Source organism: Melanerpes formicivorus, unplaced genomic scaffold (assembly GCF_026170545.1).
Source record: "Melanerpes formicivorus ecotype bairdi unplaced genomic scaffold, bMelFor1.0.p_v2 SCAF_48, whole genome shotgun sequence".
NCBI classification, from domain to species: domain Eukaryota; kingdom Metazoa; phylum Chordata; class Aves; order Piciformes; family Picidae; genus Melanerpes; species Melanerpes formicivorus.
Genome location: NW_027142400.1, coordinates 5000602 through 5016267, shown reverse-complemented (window position 1 = coordinate 5016267; position 15666 = coordinate 5000602). Strand labels below are relative to the sequence as shown.

The following is a 15666-nucleotide window of genomic DNA, read 5'->3' as shown; positions in this document are numbered from 1 at the left end:
GGGCTAGCTGGGGAGGAGCAGATACTGCCTTGAGTGCACTCTCTGTCAATAATCTATCAATTCTGTGAAGATGAGTTACCAGTTGCAAAACTAATTTTGACCTACTGAAAATCAGCGTCCACTGTGAGAAATTTAGCTATTGAAATTTGGGAGGCTTGCTCTCTACAACTGTCTGAAAGGAGGGTGTAGTGAGATGGGGGTTGGTCTGTTCTCTAGTATCAAGTGGTAGGATAAGAGGGGGAAGAGAAGATTGCACTTGGGGAGGTTTAGATTGGCTGTTTGAGAAAATTTTGTTCTGAAAGGGTGGTCAGGCTTTGGAACAGGTTGCTCAGGGAGCTGGTGAAGTTGCCATCCCTGGAGGTGCACAAAAAACGTGGACATGGCACTTTGGGGTATTCTTTAATGACTATGGTGGTCTTAGGTTGACAGTTGGACTTGATCTTAAATATCTTTTCCAATCAAAACAATTCTATGACTATCAAGGAAGCTGGAAGATTTGCCCATCTTACACAGGCCTCTTGCCTTGATTTAAAAAAAAATATGAGACTTCACTGTGCATTTCTCCTCATTAGGCACCACTTACCCAGCAGAGCACTTAGTGCTGTGGCACCCAGGCTGTGCTGTGGGGAATGACAATTTCAGAAGTTCACCTCCCCATTTATTGGAAGGATCAGAGAACAACTGCTAGATGGAACTAGCCTGCTGTGTATGCTGGGTGGGTTCTGTTTTCCTTGAATCCTTCAGAGAGGTCTGGCAAATTGAACTCAGATTTACAGAGAAGTTTAGGGGTTAACAATTTTAATGCAGCTTGATTTTTGCCAAACTGGAGTGACAAACAGAACTATTAAAACTGATCTTTGCTATTCAAAAGATCAGAGTGCTTTTAAATGCTGTAAAGACCCTGCACTTTGAAAAGCCACTGGGCTTATGGAATGCTTGTAAATCATCACAGGGTCTGGAACTCCCCTTTTGTTTGTGGGGGTTGGTTTGTGTGGGATTTCTTTATTTGGGGGTTTTGGGTTTTTTTTTAACAAAATTCCACATACTACTTGGACTTTACAAATACTAGCACTATGCTGTTTCTAAAACAAAGCTTCCCAAAAAGTTGCCTTTCTCCTCTGCTCCGTTTTAAGGATTGTTTCTTAAAATAAGTTTCCTGAAATTTTACCTATCTTACACCTTTGACCAGAACATGCATTGAAATGTTTTCAATCTCACAAAGCTGTTCACAGTGCTTTTTCTACAAATGAAACATCTCACTAATTACATTGCCAAGTTGCTCTTAAAACTTGGTTCTGTGGGTATATTTTCACTCTCAGTGGGGAGTGGGGTGGGGGTGGGGGAGAAGTCATTTCTTTCTAGCTCTGCTGTCTAAAACTCTTACCTGGCTTTAGTTTTCACCTTTTCAGAATCCTAAGCAAATATCAGAAGACTCTGGTATTTGCTTTCTGCAAATAGAGTACAGTAACATGTTTAGTTCATCAGAACTCAGTGTTCCACAGCTGAGAGCTCACACCTAAGATGAAAAATTATGAAATGGTAGCTTAAAACATACTAAGATACAAAGTTTTATTTCCTCTGTGCACCATTTCCACAGAACAAACACCTGCTACTCCTCAGTATGGCTGTGCTTTCAGAGAGTGGGCACACAGCAGTGGCTGGCACATGTGGCTGGGTGCCAGGGAGGGCAGGAACAAGGAAATGACTAACGGAAATGAACAGCCAGTATTTGTGCAAAACACCCCAGAGGGGTTTCCGGCACCCCTCGTTTCCCAGGATAGCAACTCAAGACAAGGCTACTTTATACTATGCAACACGCCTGAGAATGATCACCTAACAACTTGGTTTGTCTCTCTGAGCATTCTCTAGTCAGTTAAGAGTATGAGTGCAATTTTCTCTTGTGAGTACCCCCAAATAGGCACATTGTGTCCAGGTTCTGACAAGGGCTGGAGGACTGCCAGGACTATACAACCAGGAAGCCAAATTGATTACTTTGTCATTTCAAAGCTGATAGTTTATTACCTTGAAGAGATGAACTTGTTCTTCTCAAACTGGAGACCGAAGTTAGAAAGTCTCTCAGTTATCTTGTGCAGCCCATGTTTACAGGTAATAAGGGCTCAGGTGGCCCAAAGAATCTGTCCAAAAGAGAAAAACCTGAAAGGTTGAGCCCATCACCTTTGGAACCCCAGTAATTTTTTTCCTCACTGAATCATAAAGGGCTGAAACCCTTTTTTCCCCAATCCATACCTTGGACATGGCTGTAAAACCTGCTACTATAAGGGAAAGATGATTTATTCACCCTTCTGTGGCAACAGGAAAACATTCATCCAGTGTCAGCACAAGCAAAGGCAAACTCAAAGGCCCAGAAGGAAAGAGGGCCTAGGCTCTGATGCATCAGCCAGTGCTACACATGCTACAGATTGCCCCCTTCAGTCCCTCTGCAGGGCCCTGTTCGTCTGAAGCACAGAAATGGGACTTTATTCTGGTAACTGATTTCAAAAATGTTTGTTATCCACCTCAACTATCCATTATTTATTAGCAATTTACTATTCTATGAGTTTACAGCCTATTTAATACATATTTAAGTGCTCTGAAAGACTTACAGAGGAAATGGAAAAATAATTCAAATCCAGTGTTAAGTGGAAAAGTTAACCCTGCTCTTGTATCCACATGGAGTTTTCAGTCTGATGGCGCAGAATTCCCTCCAGGGCCTGGGCAGCCACTGAGCCACTGTCAAACAGCACTTTTCTAAGTGGCCAATTACCATCTACTACTACACAGTTCATCCTCTGCTTAATAGCACTGAGGTGTCATAATCATTACTGAAGTTAGAACTTCAGAGTGGCCAAAGCCAATGAATAATAAGTTGCTGCAGTTGGCAAGGAAGCACCATGGATTATATGAATGACAGTGAAGTGCATCCCCTCCAGCACTCACACACACAGGGAGATGGGCACCACAGCCAACAGTTACTATACATTCGCAGCACTGTCAGTGCCATTCCCGAACCACATCACTGTTAGGCTTTAACAGGCATGGTTACGTGTGGCTTAAGTGGTAGCCAAATGAATCCAAGAAGCCCTGCTCAAATCAGCTTTAGAGAGGTGAGATTTATTTCAGTCAGAAACCAATGCCAGGACAAAATGATCAACCAGCTATACCCACATCATCACAGTAGGCTTCATCAGACAGAAGTCAAAACAGTTTTATCTGCCTAAAGCCCAGGGAAAGCCATCAGATGTAGGAGGCTCCTCACATTATGTTCAATGTTGGCAGATCTCACCTGATCCAAACTGGAACAACTATGAGGAGAGATGGTGATAAGGCACACTTCACAACACACTCAAGGTTGTGTTTAGACTTTGGTAGAGAAACAAGGTTTTTGATCAAACAGGAATTAGGTCAGTAGTTCAAGAGAGTAGTCCACCAGAGTATCTTTAAAGTGCGACTGCAGCTGAATTTACTGTAAGAGATGACCCTGCAGCAAAACCTAGTTGGACAAAATTACACCTTTGACTTCACAACTAAATAGAATAATTATCTTCTAATAATGTGGCTTTAGGTACCTCATATACAGCAGTCGTCACTTTCCTAAAGAACATAGGTAGTCTATAGTACCAAGCCAGTAACAAAATGAAGGTAAACTGCAGACAGTTCAAAAATAAATTAAAAAAAAAAAGCAAAAACCAAAAACATTTGGTTCAACAACCATCACTATGTCATGAAAGGGTGCTTCTTCTTTGGGGTTGTTACATACTGCAGGTTTCCATTGGGCGATGTGGCTTTCAAAAAGAGGTTATAGCTGAAAAGACCATTTCTGGAATCTGGTGATACAGAAAGCTGAATGGAAAAGAAAAACTATGTTATTCATTTTTCTTTTTCACCCCACAGTGAATTAAAGACTTTGCATATTTCAATCGAGTTTTTATAAAACTAAAAATAAAGGACCTAACTGGGAAGGTACACAGAAAACATCCCACTACGCAGCTAACTTACTTAACATTAGAAACGGCAACCTAAGTTTCCTAATGAACTTTACTTTGAGACACCAAGCCACAGGGTTTGTTCATGGCCTTCAGAGGCTACTCCAGGAAAATACTGTTCATTTCCCCTAACTTTGTATCATGATTCCTTTTAGTCCACCTACCATGAACCACTTCTCCTATACCTAAACCTTGTCTCTGTATTTTACACAGTTCCAACTATGTGCCAGCTACTGTGATCTTGCCCTCAGGTTCTCACTGAAGAAGGCAGAACTGAATTATGAAGGAGTAAGTGGAAAGTCTCTTGGTTTTCTTTCTGAGTTCCCCTCCTTATCATCTCTTAGGTACAAGGTTCCCAGAATGGTTATGCATCTTCATTGTCCAATGCAGTAAATGAAACAGAGCAATTAAAATGCACCTCAACAGCTGTTCAAGTTTATTCTCCACTGAGGGAGGGACCTTGTGTTAAAAATAATCACCCAAGAAACTTCATTAAAAGCAGAATGCAACACACATTTTTAACAGCCATGGGGATTTACAGAATTTTCCTTTCAACTTGCATCGCTTTAGCAAGAAAGAAGCAGAGTTTATTAAGACCTGTTTGTCCAAAGATACGCATACACTGACAACAACGTATTCTGGTTTCATTTCTCTGTACGTTTTGTAACACATCTTAAAACCAGTTCCCAAATCATTATCATCGTAACAATGAACCTGTTTTCTCCTTGAGTGAATAAACTAAATCTGAATCATTCTGAAAATCTGAAATGCAACTTTGAATGCGATCTCTTCTCTACAGGCTTTGCTTCTAATGTTTGCTGTTTGCCTTGCCATATATTTTAGGAGTGAATTACAGTCATCATCCCCAGTGATCAATGTCTTGATCCTTCTACAAATAGGCTCACCTTCCTTTGTCATCACATGTATCACATTTTTCTCTCAACCACTGAGTAATGTGGCCTAAAGTCCAGGGTATGTAATGAATAAGTATCCCCCCAGTATTACGTTGCTTTGCCTTTGGTACATTGTTGCTATACCTGTGCATATGGTGGGGTATGTTGTTTCAAGAGCCTACCTGTCTCAACATGGGATAGCTGAAATACAAGCTGGTAGACCAGTTGTGGAGAGGTGACCACAGCTACAGGTGGGCCAAAATGGCCTCAAACTGTGGAACCAGCAGCTCTTTATTGAGAGGTTCATACGTACTTTACTTCATACTTCACTTTCCCACAGCCTACCAAGCCACAACCCCACTGTTTGGTCTTATTTTCACAGATAATTTTTTTCCCCAAAGTGTTTTTCCTATCTGCTCCAGTGATACAGCTTGTTGTTATCTCCACACTCCCATTCTTTCTCACATGGTTCTGAGGTACAAGATGTCCCATCACAGAGATGCGAAGGCCAGCTAAACATTCCATTAACTACTCCCTTAGCTTCCCACAGTACAGTATATTGTACCTCTTCTAGAGCTGTCAGCTAGATTTCAAACAGCCAACATCAGCTTCACATGTAAACACATCAGGACTAAACAATTACATTAGAACACATGCTAGAACAGCTGGCTACAGCACAGAGGCACATGTAAAAGACACTCTGTGGTTCTCTGAAGTGCTTACCCTCAGAGTAGTTCTTACCTTTGTCTGGATCAGTGCTTTGCAGTCATTAATATTGAATCCATCAAATCTGAAGTCCTCGTTATCTTTAACATTTGGTTCCTCAAGAATGTTATCCTGGATCTCCGAACAGCCCTAACAAAACAGAATTTACATTTTCTTTATGAATTTCTATCTGATTTCAAAGCACAAAGAGAAGTTTCCCCTCAAATAACAGTAACAACTAAACTTCACTTCCAAAGCTGTAATTTGATTTATTATGTTCTCTCTTTGCACTAAAACAATTTTATGCCAAAACTTGTTGTACACACAAGAATCTAATTGTGACTTGAATTAGTAAAAAAGCCTTTTCTAATTAAAATTAGCCTTAACCAACACCACAACAGGTGGTGAGAAACACATCTTCATTAGCACTATTAAAGGCAATACAATCTTCCAGTGACAGAAAAGAAGTAATGACATAAGTTTAAGCTGCCTGGGAATTGATTTGATGCTGGTGTATCTATGGGCAAGAAGGGAACAGAAAGGGAGTTGAGCTATGTTGGAAGAATGTCTCCCATTCTCTTCTGTTATGTGACAGTTATATAAAAGCAACTTTAAAGTGCAGAATAGATACTATACTTTCATCACTGTCATTCTGTTTGTATATATCTTGCATGAAAGGCCAAATATATCTATAAAATCAAACCAGAATGCAGTACACACACTCACACTCCCCCATCCTTCAAAAATTCAAACTGTTACTTCTGAAAACTACGTGTGACTCGTTCATCCCAACTAAATAGTCAGGTTGAAAGCTGAACCATTTCTGATACCCTTATCTTCTCAAAACAAAATATTAAAGACAACTCCTTTCAAGATCTTTCAATACCATTGGTTTCGTCTTGATTCAATTTAAAACATACTCTCCCTCAAGCCTTGCACAAAGAGATAGAATAATCTGAGGAAAAGGGAAGTAGAACACACTTTCAGTTCCTATACAGAAAATAACATCCATTAATTACTTTAACAGGCTCCATTATTCAAATCTGATTTTCACTTAATGGAAGGATATTACAAGCTAGTATTTTTTTCATGCTCTGAGCAAAAAAAGAAAGCCATCTTACCATATGCACATCTGAAAGCTAATTCTACATCTGTACTTAAGCTAAATGTGCCATCTAACAACAGGGCTCTACACAGTGGAGACTTCAATGTAAAGATAATCAAAATTTGATCCTGCACAATTTCATAGTTACTTCCACGTAACGATGAGAAAAGACCAGACTATCATTCTGAAAGGCTTGCTGTAAAAAAACTTGTGTCTTACCCAGATCTAGATCCTCATGCATCTGCACATATGGCTTACAGAAGAACAGATTCATAACCAAGTGTTTATGATGGCATACTAGCAAACCATTGTTCAATTACCTTTTGATTTGCTTCTATTCCAAGAGCACTCAAGAGGGTTTCTTGGCAATGAGATTTACCCCAAGTATGTCTTAAACTGGGGATATTATCAAAGTCTGTAAGTGTTCTCCATATGTTTCCAGAATGGATGCTAGGAAACAAAGTACAATTTGAGAAAATCACTAAGGTTGGAAGAGACCTGTTACAAGGTGTACAAAGTGTCCAGTGAATATTCCTACCTTAGTTATTTTTGCTACATACAGTCATATACTAGCCTACCTTGATCTAAAATGCAGCTTCCTTAGAACTTTTTCTACATTCAATCAAACGATCAACCACCTTTCCTTTTCTGCCTCTGAACCCTTTCTCCTTCCCTATCAGCCAGTGCTCCTCTGCTGCAGCAGCCTGCTGCTCAGGTGGGTGACCTGCATCTGCTCTTCACTACAAAACAAACCAACGGCACATGCTACTGAAACAGGGAGAATTAAGAAGCCCCCTCTACACTGTACTTGAGTGCACTGGGTTTTTACATTGCACTCATCCTATTCAGTTGCTTTTGGCTTAGGACAGTATGCAATAATCACTGACCTTAGTTACCACGGTAGATCAGAGCTTTTTTGGCTGTAGTTAGCACTCACAGTCCCATTTACATACATCCTATTTCTCCACAAGTTTGAGGCTGCTTAAAGTGAAATGCATATACAAGGAACTTGACAAAGGGATGCCCACATTAAATGCTTTAATTATATTTCTTGTGATTCTTACATTTCCAAAGCATGCACTGACCCAGCTTTTCAGATACAAACCCTCAGTCAGATGTATGCAAAAATAACTACAACACTGCTCAGTAATGACATCACTGCTCAGAAACTGCTGATCCTTCAAAAACAAATCTAAACTTTTTCCAGCTGCCTTAAGAGAAAGCTAAGTTAACAATACTAATTCCTGTTAACATAACCCCAGGAAAGAAGCCAAATGCACCACTGGTTTAGAAGCATATCTGGTTAAACATGAGAAGAAGTTACCACTGGGGGAGGGGGAGGGGGGAAGGGGGAAGGAGTCAAGAGGGTTGTCAGCAGAAGCAGCAGCAATGCTCCTGCCTCAGATGATGAAGAAATAAGTCAAATGTGTTGCAAAGAAAGGAGAAGCAAACAGGAAGAATAGGCTGCCTGCTGGGTGTTCTGGCATTCCAGAGGCTTAGTCATAAGAAGGCACACCAACAGCAGGAAAAACCCTAAGCAGGAATTTGTAATTTTGATATATTCTCTTCCTTGTTTGCCAATGGCTAAAACACAATCCATTTCCTTTAAGAAAACAATGCAAAATTGGCAAGATCTATATGCTGAAGACCACAGTGATTAAGATGATTTTTATGATCATCTGCAAGTACCACTGAACTTTAAATTATTAAGTAAAAAAGTTTAATGGATGATAAATAGTTTAAAAACAAAATTAAGAAGTTTGTCTAAACTTATTACCAAAGTTGGTTCTTCCTAAGTTCAGGAATCCCAACATCATTATTTGTATCAAGTACTTGATCTAAGCTTCTTATGCTCTCTCTGGACTGTGATACAAAGACTTCTGGAAAGCCCATCTTAAATATATCCTCATAGCTGTGGTTTGCCTAGAAAAAAAAACAGATTATATATGTAACACAGGCCATCCACAGAGTTCATGAAGTACCTAGTCCAAAAACTGCAACATTCTAGAAACAGTATTATTGATTGGTTTTAAAATCTATATTAACATTAATAACACAGAGGGTCTGGGCCCATAGTTCAATGTTTTGATTATTTACATTGAATTAGAAGAGGTGAAGCAAGAGGCCAAGAGTTTCTAATGAACTTTAGTCTCTAGCTTCCCAGCTACTAAGTTATAAACTGGTTTGCTCATTAGCATTCAAGACTCCTCCTTCTGTTGAGCTAATTGAGTCAGTGACAAAACTCATGAACACATCAATTCAAAAGCTCATTTTGCTAACTTAGTATTAGAACACACCTGATTCCGCCAAATGCAACAACCACTAAATGCTATAGTTACCAATAAACACTTGTACTGTGTAAGTCAGATGGGATATGTCTCTGTATCCTTGCATTTGAACCAAACTTCTTCCAGCCTCTGTTAAAAAACAGAGCCAGATTTACATACTTGTTCCTCCTCCAGCGTTAGGAGGAAGAGGTTTGGAGAACTGAACATGAGTGATCCAAACAGGCCTATGGGAAGTAACAAGGTTACCTAAAGACTGATACATATACAAGGAAAAACGTGCATAATTTACATCCTATCCTAAAGGGATGTTATCATACCATCTATAGTTTTGTGTTTTTATTCCTTCAAGGAAGGAATTACTGCAATTTTCTAAATCAAAGCAATTAATTGACTATAATACCCTGCAGAGGGACTGCAATCCAGGAGCAGTACTCGTGTGTGAAAGCTCAAGAACGAAACTAGCTAGTTTTCCTTGCCTAGCAACCGTCAATTCAACTCGAAAAACATAGGTATGGATACTCCATAAGCCTAGGTATGGATACTCCATCTTTTGGCAGTTTCATTTAGTTGTAATTCAAATAGCTGACATAAATTAGAGGTATTTCCACAGTTTCATTATGCTGAACTCAAGCGCAGTGTAAGAGAGTATGGATTTAATCTAATGAGTAGGCAAAATCAACAGAGCTTCTAGAAATACAATTTATCCCACCCTTGCCTTGTTAAACTGCTTATCATGATGGACAACTCTGGAACACTCAAGACTCCTAAGTAAAATAATTTGAGTCTTGCCCAAAGCATCATAATACATTAAATCAATTTGTAATTTGTAAATTATTTCAGTAGACTTAAAACAGGGATACTATCTGGAGGAGAAAGATGTCTGAGGAGAACAATTCTGTGAAAACACACTTGCTAAAGCATTCATGGAGAGTCATGCTCATAAAATACTTCTAAGCAGGCACCAAAACCTAAATTAAATGGGAGCTAAGGAAAGTGTTAGACAGCTGCCCTTGGCTTTGGAGTGGAAATTACAGCCACAGAAGTTGAGTTGAGGGAACCACTGCACTGTTTCAGCTGTAACAACTTGTTAGAGCCTGTAATGTTACTCTGACACATACACAGGTCACTGGGTTACAGTTCACCCAAGCCAGAAGAAAAATGCAAGGGTTTATTATTATTACTTTAATACTCTCTGCTTCAGTGGGTGTTTCCAAAACAATTTTGAGTATATTCCCATTTACCTTGTAGTTTTGTACTAATTATAACAATATGAATGCACAAATTTCACATCCATGCTTTTTGACCAAATCCTCTATATCCTATCAGAATACTCCAGTGCTTAAGCAAGTGCACTAGTCCCTCTCACAAAGGCTGATATTTAAAGAACACATGAAAAATCCTCAAAGTTATTCAATCATGTAGGCAAAAAATCCAGCTACTGTAAGGAAGCTAGTGATTGTTTTCATTTTAAAATATATTGCTCTGCTCCAGACTGACATAATTTAATTAACTGAAGTACTAGATATTGAAGGTCAGGCCACTGATCTCAGATGATCTCTTGAGTTCCCTTCCAGCCTACCTGGACTTTCTTTCTATTGACCATACCATGGACAAAGACACAATCTGAAGAGTTTGTGATCTCAAACAAACACTGCAAAAAAGCACAAGGATGAAAAACAAGCTACATGTATATTCCACATCCAAAGAAATCTTCAGCAGCTCTGCAGCTGTTTCTCTACCCTGAAACAAAAAAGAGACCACTTGAAAGGCTAAGTATGGTTAACTTATTTAGCTCGTACAGGACATTTCCTTTTGCCTTTAATAAATGCAAAAATAAAGGCTTCATTAAGATTAAAATTTACTGCTTTTGGAAAGAAACCAAACAATCTGCTATATTCTATTTCAGATACAATTATTATATACTTTCTCTCTTCAGCATAACCCTTCTCGTCTCCGTTTTCCAGCATTACAAGCAATTTAAATTCTTTGTTTATGCACACCAATAACCAGGTTTCTTGTGAACTCCTCTCTGAGTGCTGGACAGCTTATCCCACGTGCATTTTTGTGCTTTCCCTAGTAACACTCCTGCAACAGGTGAAGTTATCAGGCAAAGACAAAAGGCCTGTCTTCAGAAAATCCTCTACCCATACTAAAACTCCTCTACCCATATTAAAACTCATCTACTAGACTGCAAGCATTTACTATTTACAAAACTATTAATGAATCTCATTAACTCCATGGAAGTCTTACGTGATGTCTCTCTTTTCAATAATGTTTTAATTTCAGATAAAATTAGTAAGAATGAGAATGTTTTGTTTTCTAATTTTACATTGTTCTTTTCTTTTTGTTACTTTGCTTCATGTTGGCGATGCATGTTTGGTAAATATGGAAAGACATTAATTGCAACAAGGTTAATGGCTGGACTTGATCTTAAAAGGTCTCTTCCAAAGAAAACAATCCTGTGATTCTAAGGTATAACCCTTAACCTGAAGCTTTTTTTGCGCTCATGAGGCCACATTACATTATACAGTGGTAGAACTGATCACCTAAATAAATGAATGTAACATCCTATGCTAAAAAATTAATTATGTTATTTTTATTCTCTGTGTGTGTGTGATTAACTTCCACCCACAAGCAGTATAAAATTCCAGAAAGAGTGGTGGATTATTCAGGCAGTAGAAGTTACTGTTTGCTCTAATTTCTAACTCAAAAGTAATGCTGGTTTACTTCAGAAAGCTTGCAGACAACTCAAAGAATTTTTTTCCACCCTGTTTGTTACCCACCTTCCCTGATTTTCTATTTCCTATGCTCATTCTTGACCAGCTTTTAAATCGCATGTGCTTCAGGGCAAGCTTCATCTTTTCTACGTGCTTACTTATTCCTAGTGTCTAGAAGCTAAGTAGCATGTTACATTCTTTAAAGCTACAGAGTAGGGTAACTTGTCAAACACTGTAAAGAAGATGCTTTTGTTCCACTCAAGTTAACTGCAAAGTAGCTTGACAGTCTCTCCCTGTACAGTGTTTTCCTTTATAAAGAAGAAATTCAGATACAAATCTTGAGATGTAGGAAGCAGCAACACAAGCATTTCTGGTCTTTGGTTTACTATTAACACGTACCTCATTTAGAGAGCTCGAAGCCACCTGTATCCCGCTCTCTTGAGATGGCTCATAACAGAAGTGACCAGGAGAAGTGCTATAACGTCCCCTGCTTAAGTCCAAATCAACTTCACAAGTTTTTGTTGACTTCACTGAAACAGCAAGATTATGCCTGAATCTCTCTGATTTGTCTAAGGATTCGCTGAAGCCTTCAAAATCACCCCAGGAACTACTGGGTTCTGAGGTACAACCGCTCTCAGAAAACCCTTCAGAACTTCCCCCTTTGCCGTTCACTATGGGGAGGTTTTGCTGCATTACTTCAAGATTAATAATTCCATTATTTGTCCTTTCATGCCAGTTACAATCACTTTCATCAAGAGACATATCACCTACTTCAACCACTAGGTCTTCTAGAGACATCTGTTGTAATGTGCCTGTATTACTGAGACTTTCTGCAGACAGCTTCTGCATCTCTGTTTAAGAAAAAAAATCATTTGTCGAAATCTGTACTGCAAAAAAAGGCTACTGAAGTTCAGTTGCATTAGAAATCTGAGTATTTCCAAAATAGAATCAAGTTCTTCATTTCACATCAAAGAATAACACGGCTAAGTCAAAACAGGATGTCCTTCAGCCTCTCCTCCAGTAGTCAGTGTGCATGTTATTGAGTCTCACTTTCTGTGTAGGATATTAGCCTGCAGAGAAAGAATTATAAATAAATAGTTCTGTGGTAAGAGCTGTGTAGGAATAAAGATAGATGTTTGATAAAGTAGGAGAAAGAATGCTCAGTGTAAACCAAACACATTCCAGTATTATACAACTGAAAATGGCTGTATGCAAAATTATTTCAGGTTAACACTGAACTACCTGCCCACACCAGAAGCAAACCATTAATGACCAACATTCAGAAAATACTTAGCAGAGGTTGTTGGATATTTATTGAGTCCTGCATACTCAATCAGGAGACAACCCCAAATAATTACAGAAAATATCCAACACATATCAAATCTTTTCCATAGGTATTTTATCCATCACATGCATGCTCAAACAATGGTGGTTTTGTTTACCCAACCTCTCCCTGTCCAAAAGATTACTGAACGGGTGAATTTGACGTGCAGCAACACGGGAAATTGGCCCTTCAATCCTGTGAAAAGAAAAGTGCTTCCAACTACTGAAGCAATTAAGACAGATTTAATGAGCTCAATTTGGCATCTGTAAACTATACAGATAAAATTGCATTTAGCATTTCAGATTAGTCACATCTTCTCAAACACTTCCCCTCCTCACAAGTTGCTTTGCGGGGCAGATACACAACATTAAAAGCACTTCTGCAAGACTGGCTGCTATTAGGTCTTTCCTGTGCTGCATGGATAGTGCCAGTTTCGGTGTTTTGTTTGTTTAGGGTTCCTTTCCTCAAAGTTCACCTCTCAGGTTGCACAGGACCGGCCGGGAACGGACCACGGAGAGGAACGGCTTCACTCTTGCCCACCCCGCAGCCTCCCCTCTGCCCCGGGCGAAGTAGGAGAGAGAAGCCTCGGCAGCCGGCCACCGGCAGCCAGTCTCCGACCCGCCGGGAGCCCCAGAGAATAAGCTTCTTCACGGCCCGGCCCGGCCCGCCCAGCCCGAGCCCCGGCGGTGACCGCACGACCCCGGTCTGAGCGCCGACACCTGCCCGCAGGGGGAAGTCACGCTCCCGGGGAGGAGGCAGGCAGGCTGAGAGGGTGTGTGTGGGGAAACTTGCGAGCCGCCTCGCCCCACCGTCCCCACGGAGCAGAGGGCCGCAGCCGTGCTTCAGCTGCCCCCCTACCGCGGGGGCGGGACGGGCACAGCCGCCGCTACGGCGGCCACGGGGGCTGAGCCACCGAGGCAGATCGGGGCCCCACCACCCGTAAGGAAACAGCCTTACCACCGGTCCGAGACCCCACCACGGCTACCCGGCCAGCACCCCGGGCGGAGCCGAGCCGGCATGTCCCCAGAGGCGGGGCGTAGGTGTGCCGGGGCGGGGCGGAGCAGTCAGGCCGCACCCAGGCTGCGAGGGAGGGGTCGACTCGGGGCAGAGTGGAGCACAGCTGAGTACAGCTGTCCGTGCCCGCAGACCCGCTCATTCGGGGTGCTGCCGCCCGGGACGGGCAGAAGAGGCCGTCTAGGGAGCGGGAGCGGGAGCGATGGGTCTGCTGCTCCTGCCAGGCTTCTGCCCCACCCAGGGGAGCAGCAAGGGGCAGAGGAAACTCGCCTCTTCCTCAGCCCCCTCGCACCCAAGCCTGACCGTGGCCCTGATGCAGTCCGTGTTCTCTCCCCTTCCTCTGTTTTGCTAAATACTTCCCCGGCCTCGGTCACTGCGGTTGTCTTCACTTATGTCTCGCTTGGGTTAAAGCCACAAGTCACCTCTTGCCCTATAGGAAGAAATTGATTTTAAAATCGTGATGTGAAAAACTACTCACATTTTCCCAGCTCCTTTCTGTGGTCTGGCAGGCTACATATGTACGGTTTGATGATGGTGGTTCTATGCATTTAATTTGAAAATAGCTAAAACCTTCATATAATTGCAAAATTCCAAGACAGGGGCTTAAAAAAAGTAGCAATCAATCCACTAATACAACTTCATGATTAAATGGTAGGATGACCAGCAACAGTATCTCAGGATCTGTTCTGCCTCTCCTTTCGCCCCATGAAGTGTTTGGCTGTCCTGCCTCTGCTGAGGCCGAGACTTCATCCACTTGTAGCTGCTAAAGCCAGAAGCTAATGATCCAGTTGCTGTGGTGCGGTCACCAAGACTCTGAGATGACCATTTTGCCCTACTGTGGAGGAGCAGAGGTGTGGGCTGCAGGCAGTGTGCCCAAAGCTGGCTGCTCCAGCATCTGAGTGGCAGAGGAAGAGCCTAAGGAAAACTCAGCCTTCTTGTCTTCGGGGCTGAGTTAAACATCTGGGCAGTCCCAAGCAACAGGGGACAGTTGTACAAAGAAGGAAATAGGTTTTCTGGAGCAAGGCCCAAAGTAAAAAGCGTTTTCTAGTCATTACTGCATGTAAACTTTCCAAGCCAGGCATAGATACATGCACTTCCCTCTCACACATCTGACTCTCATTTGAGGCTGTAGTGCTATATCTGTGAGCAGGAGGCTGAATTTAGGAGTGATGCCCAGACAAGGAGTCAAAGAAACTTTACTGGCAAGTGTGTGAAAGGTTGTTTGTTTGTTGGTTTGTTTTTTTTAATTTGTTTTCTTTCTGCTTTGGAGCAGTTTCTTTTTCCTCCGTGGCCATCCTGCATCAGCCTGCAGATTTCAGGCTATCCAACCTCCTCAACGAAACTGTGATTCAGCCCCAAAGCTGTTGGGATAGTCATCATCCTGCACTGCAGTATGCTTGTGCTGCAGGAACCTCAGGAGTTCATAGTATCATAATATCATAGTATTATAGTATCAGTCAGGGTTGGACGGGACCACAAGGATCATCTAGTTCCAACCCCCCTGCCATGGGCAGGGACACCCCACACTACATCAGGCTGGACAGAGCCTCATCCAGCCTGGGCTTAAACATCTCCAGGGATGGGGCCTCAACTACCTCCCTGGACAACCCATTCCAAGGCTTCACCACTCTCATGGG

At 41.5% G+C, this 15666-nt stretch overlaps 1 protein-coding gene across 2 annotated transcripts; it reads right to left on the bottom strand.

Annotated features, from left to right (window-relative positions):
• Positions 1-2408: 2408 nt before the first annotated feature.
• CLBA1 (clathrin binding box of aftiphilin containing 1) lies at positions 2409-14060 on the bottom strand. Of its 2 annotated transcripts, XM_068160274.1 has the most exons (7): positions 13973-14060; positions 12091-12761; positions 10554-10625; positions 8464-8609; positions 7007-7136; positions 5618-5731; positions 2409-3840 (listed from the first exon to the last, which is right to left on the bottom strand). In XM_068160274.1, exons 2-7 carry the CDS (start codon positions 12538-12540, stop codon positions 3715-3717), a joined length of 1038 nt encoding a protein of 345 aa, XP_068016375.1. In that variant the 5' UTR covers positions 12541-12761; positions 13973-14060; the 3' UTR covers positions 2409-3714. The 2 variants fall into 2 exon arrangements, with proteins under 2 accessions (XP_068016375.1, XP_068016376.1); XM_068160275.1 differs by lacking the exon at positions 10554-10625 and having other exon boundaries at positions 2410-3840.
• Between the last annotated feature and the right edge of the window lie 1606 nt (positions 14061-15666).

Bases quoted from the DNA above. Each gene is read 5' to 3' on its own strand.
- CLBA1 (XM_068160274.1), bottom strand. From the start codon at position 12,540: ATGCAGAAGCTGTCTGCAGAAAGTCTCAGTAATACAGGCACATTACAA. The intron at 8,610-10,553 runs GTAGGCTGGAAG...TTTTTTTTCTAG, and splicing joins TCAATAGAAAGAAAGTCCAG to GCAAACCACAGCTATGAGGA. The intron at 5,732-7,006 runs GTAATTGAACAA...CTGTTTTGTTAG, and splicing joins GAATAGAAGCAAATCAAAAG to GGCTGTTCGGAGATCCAGGA.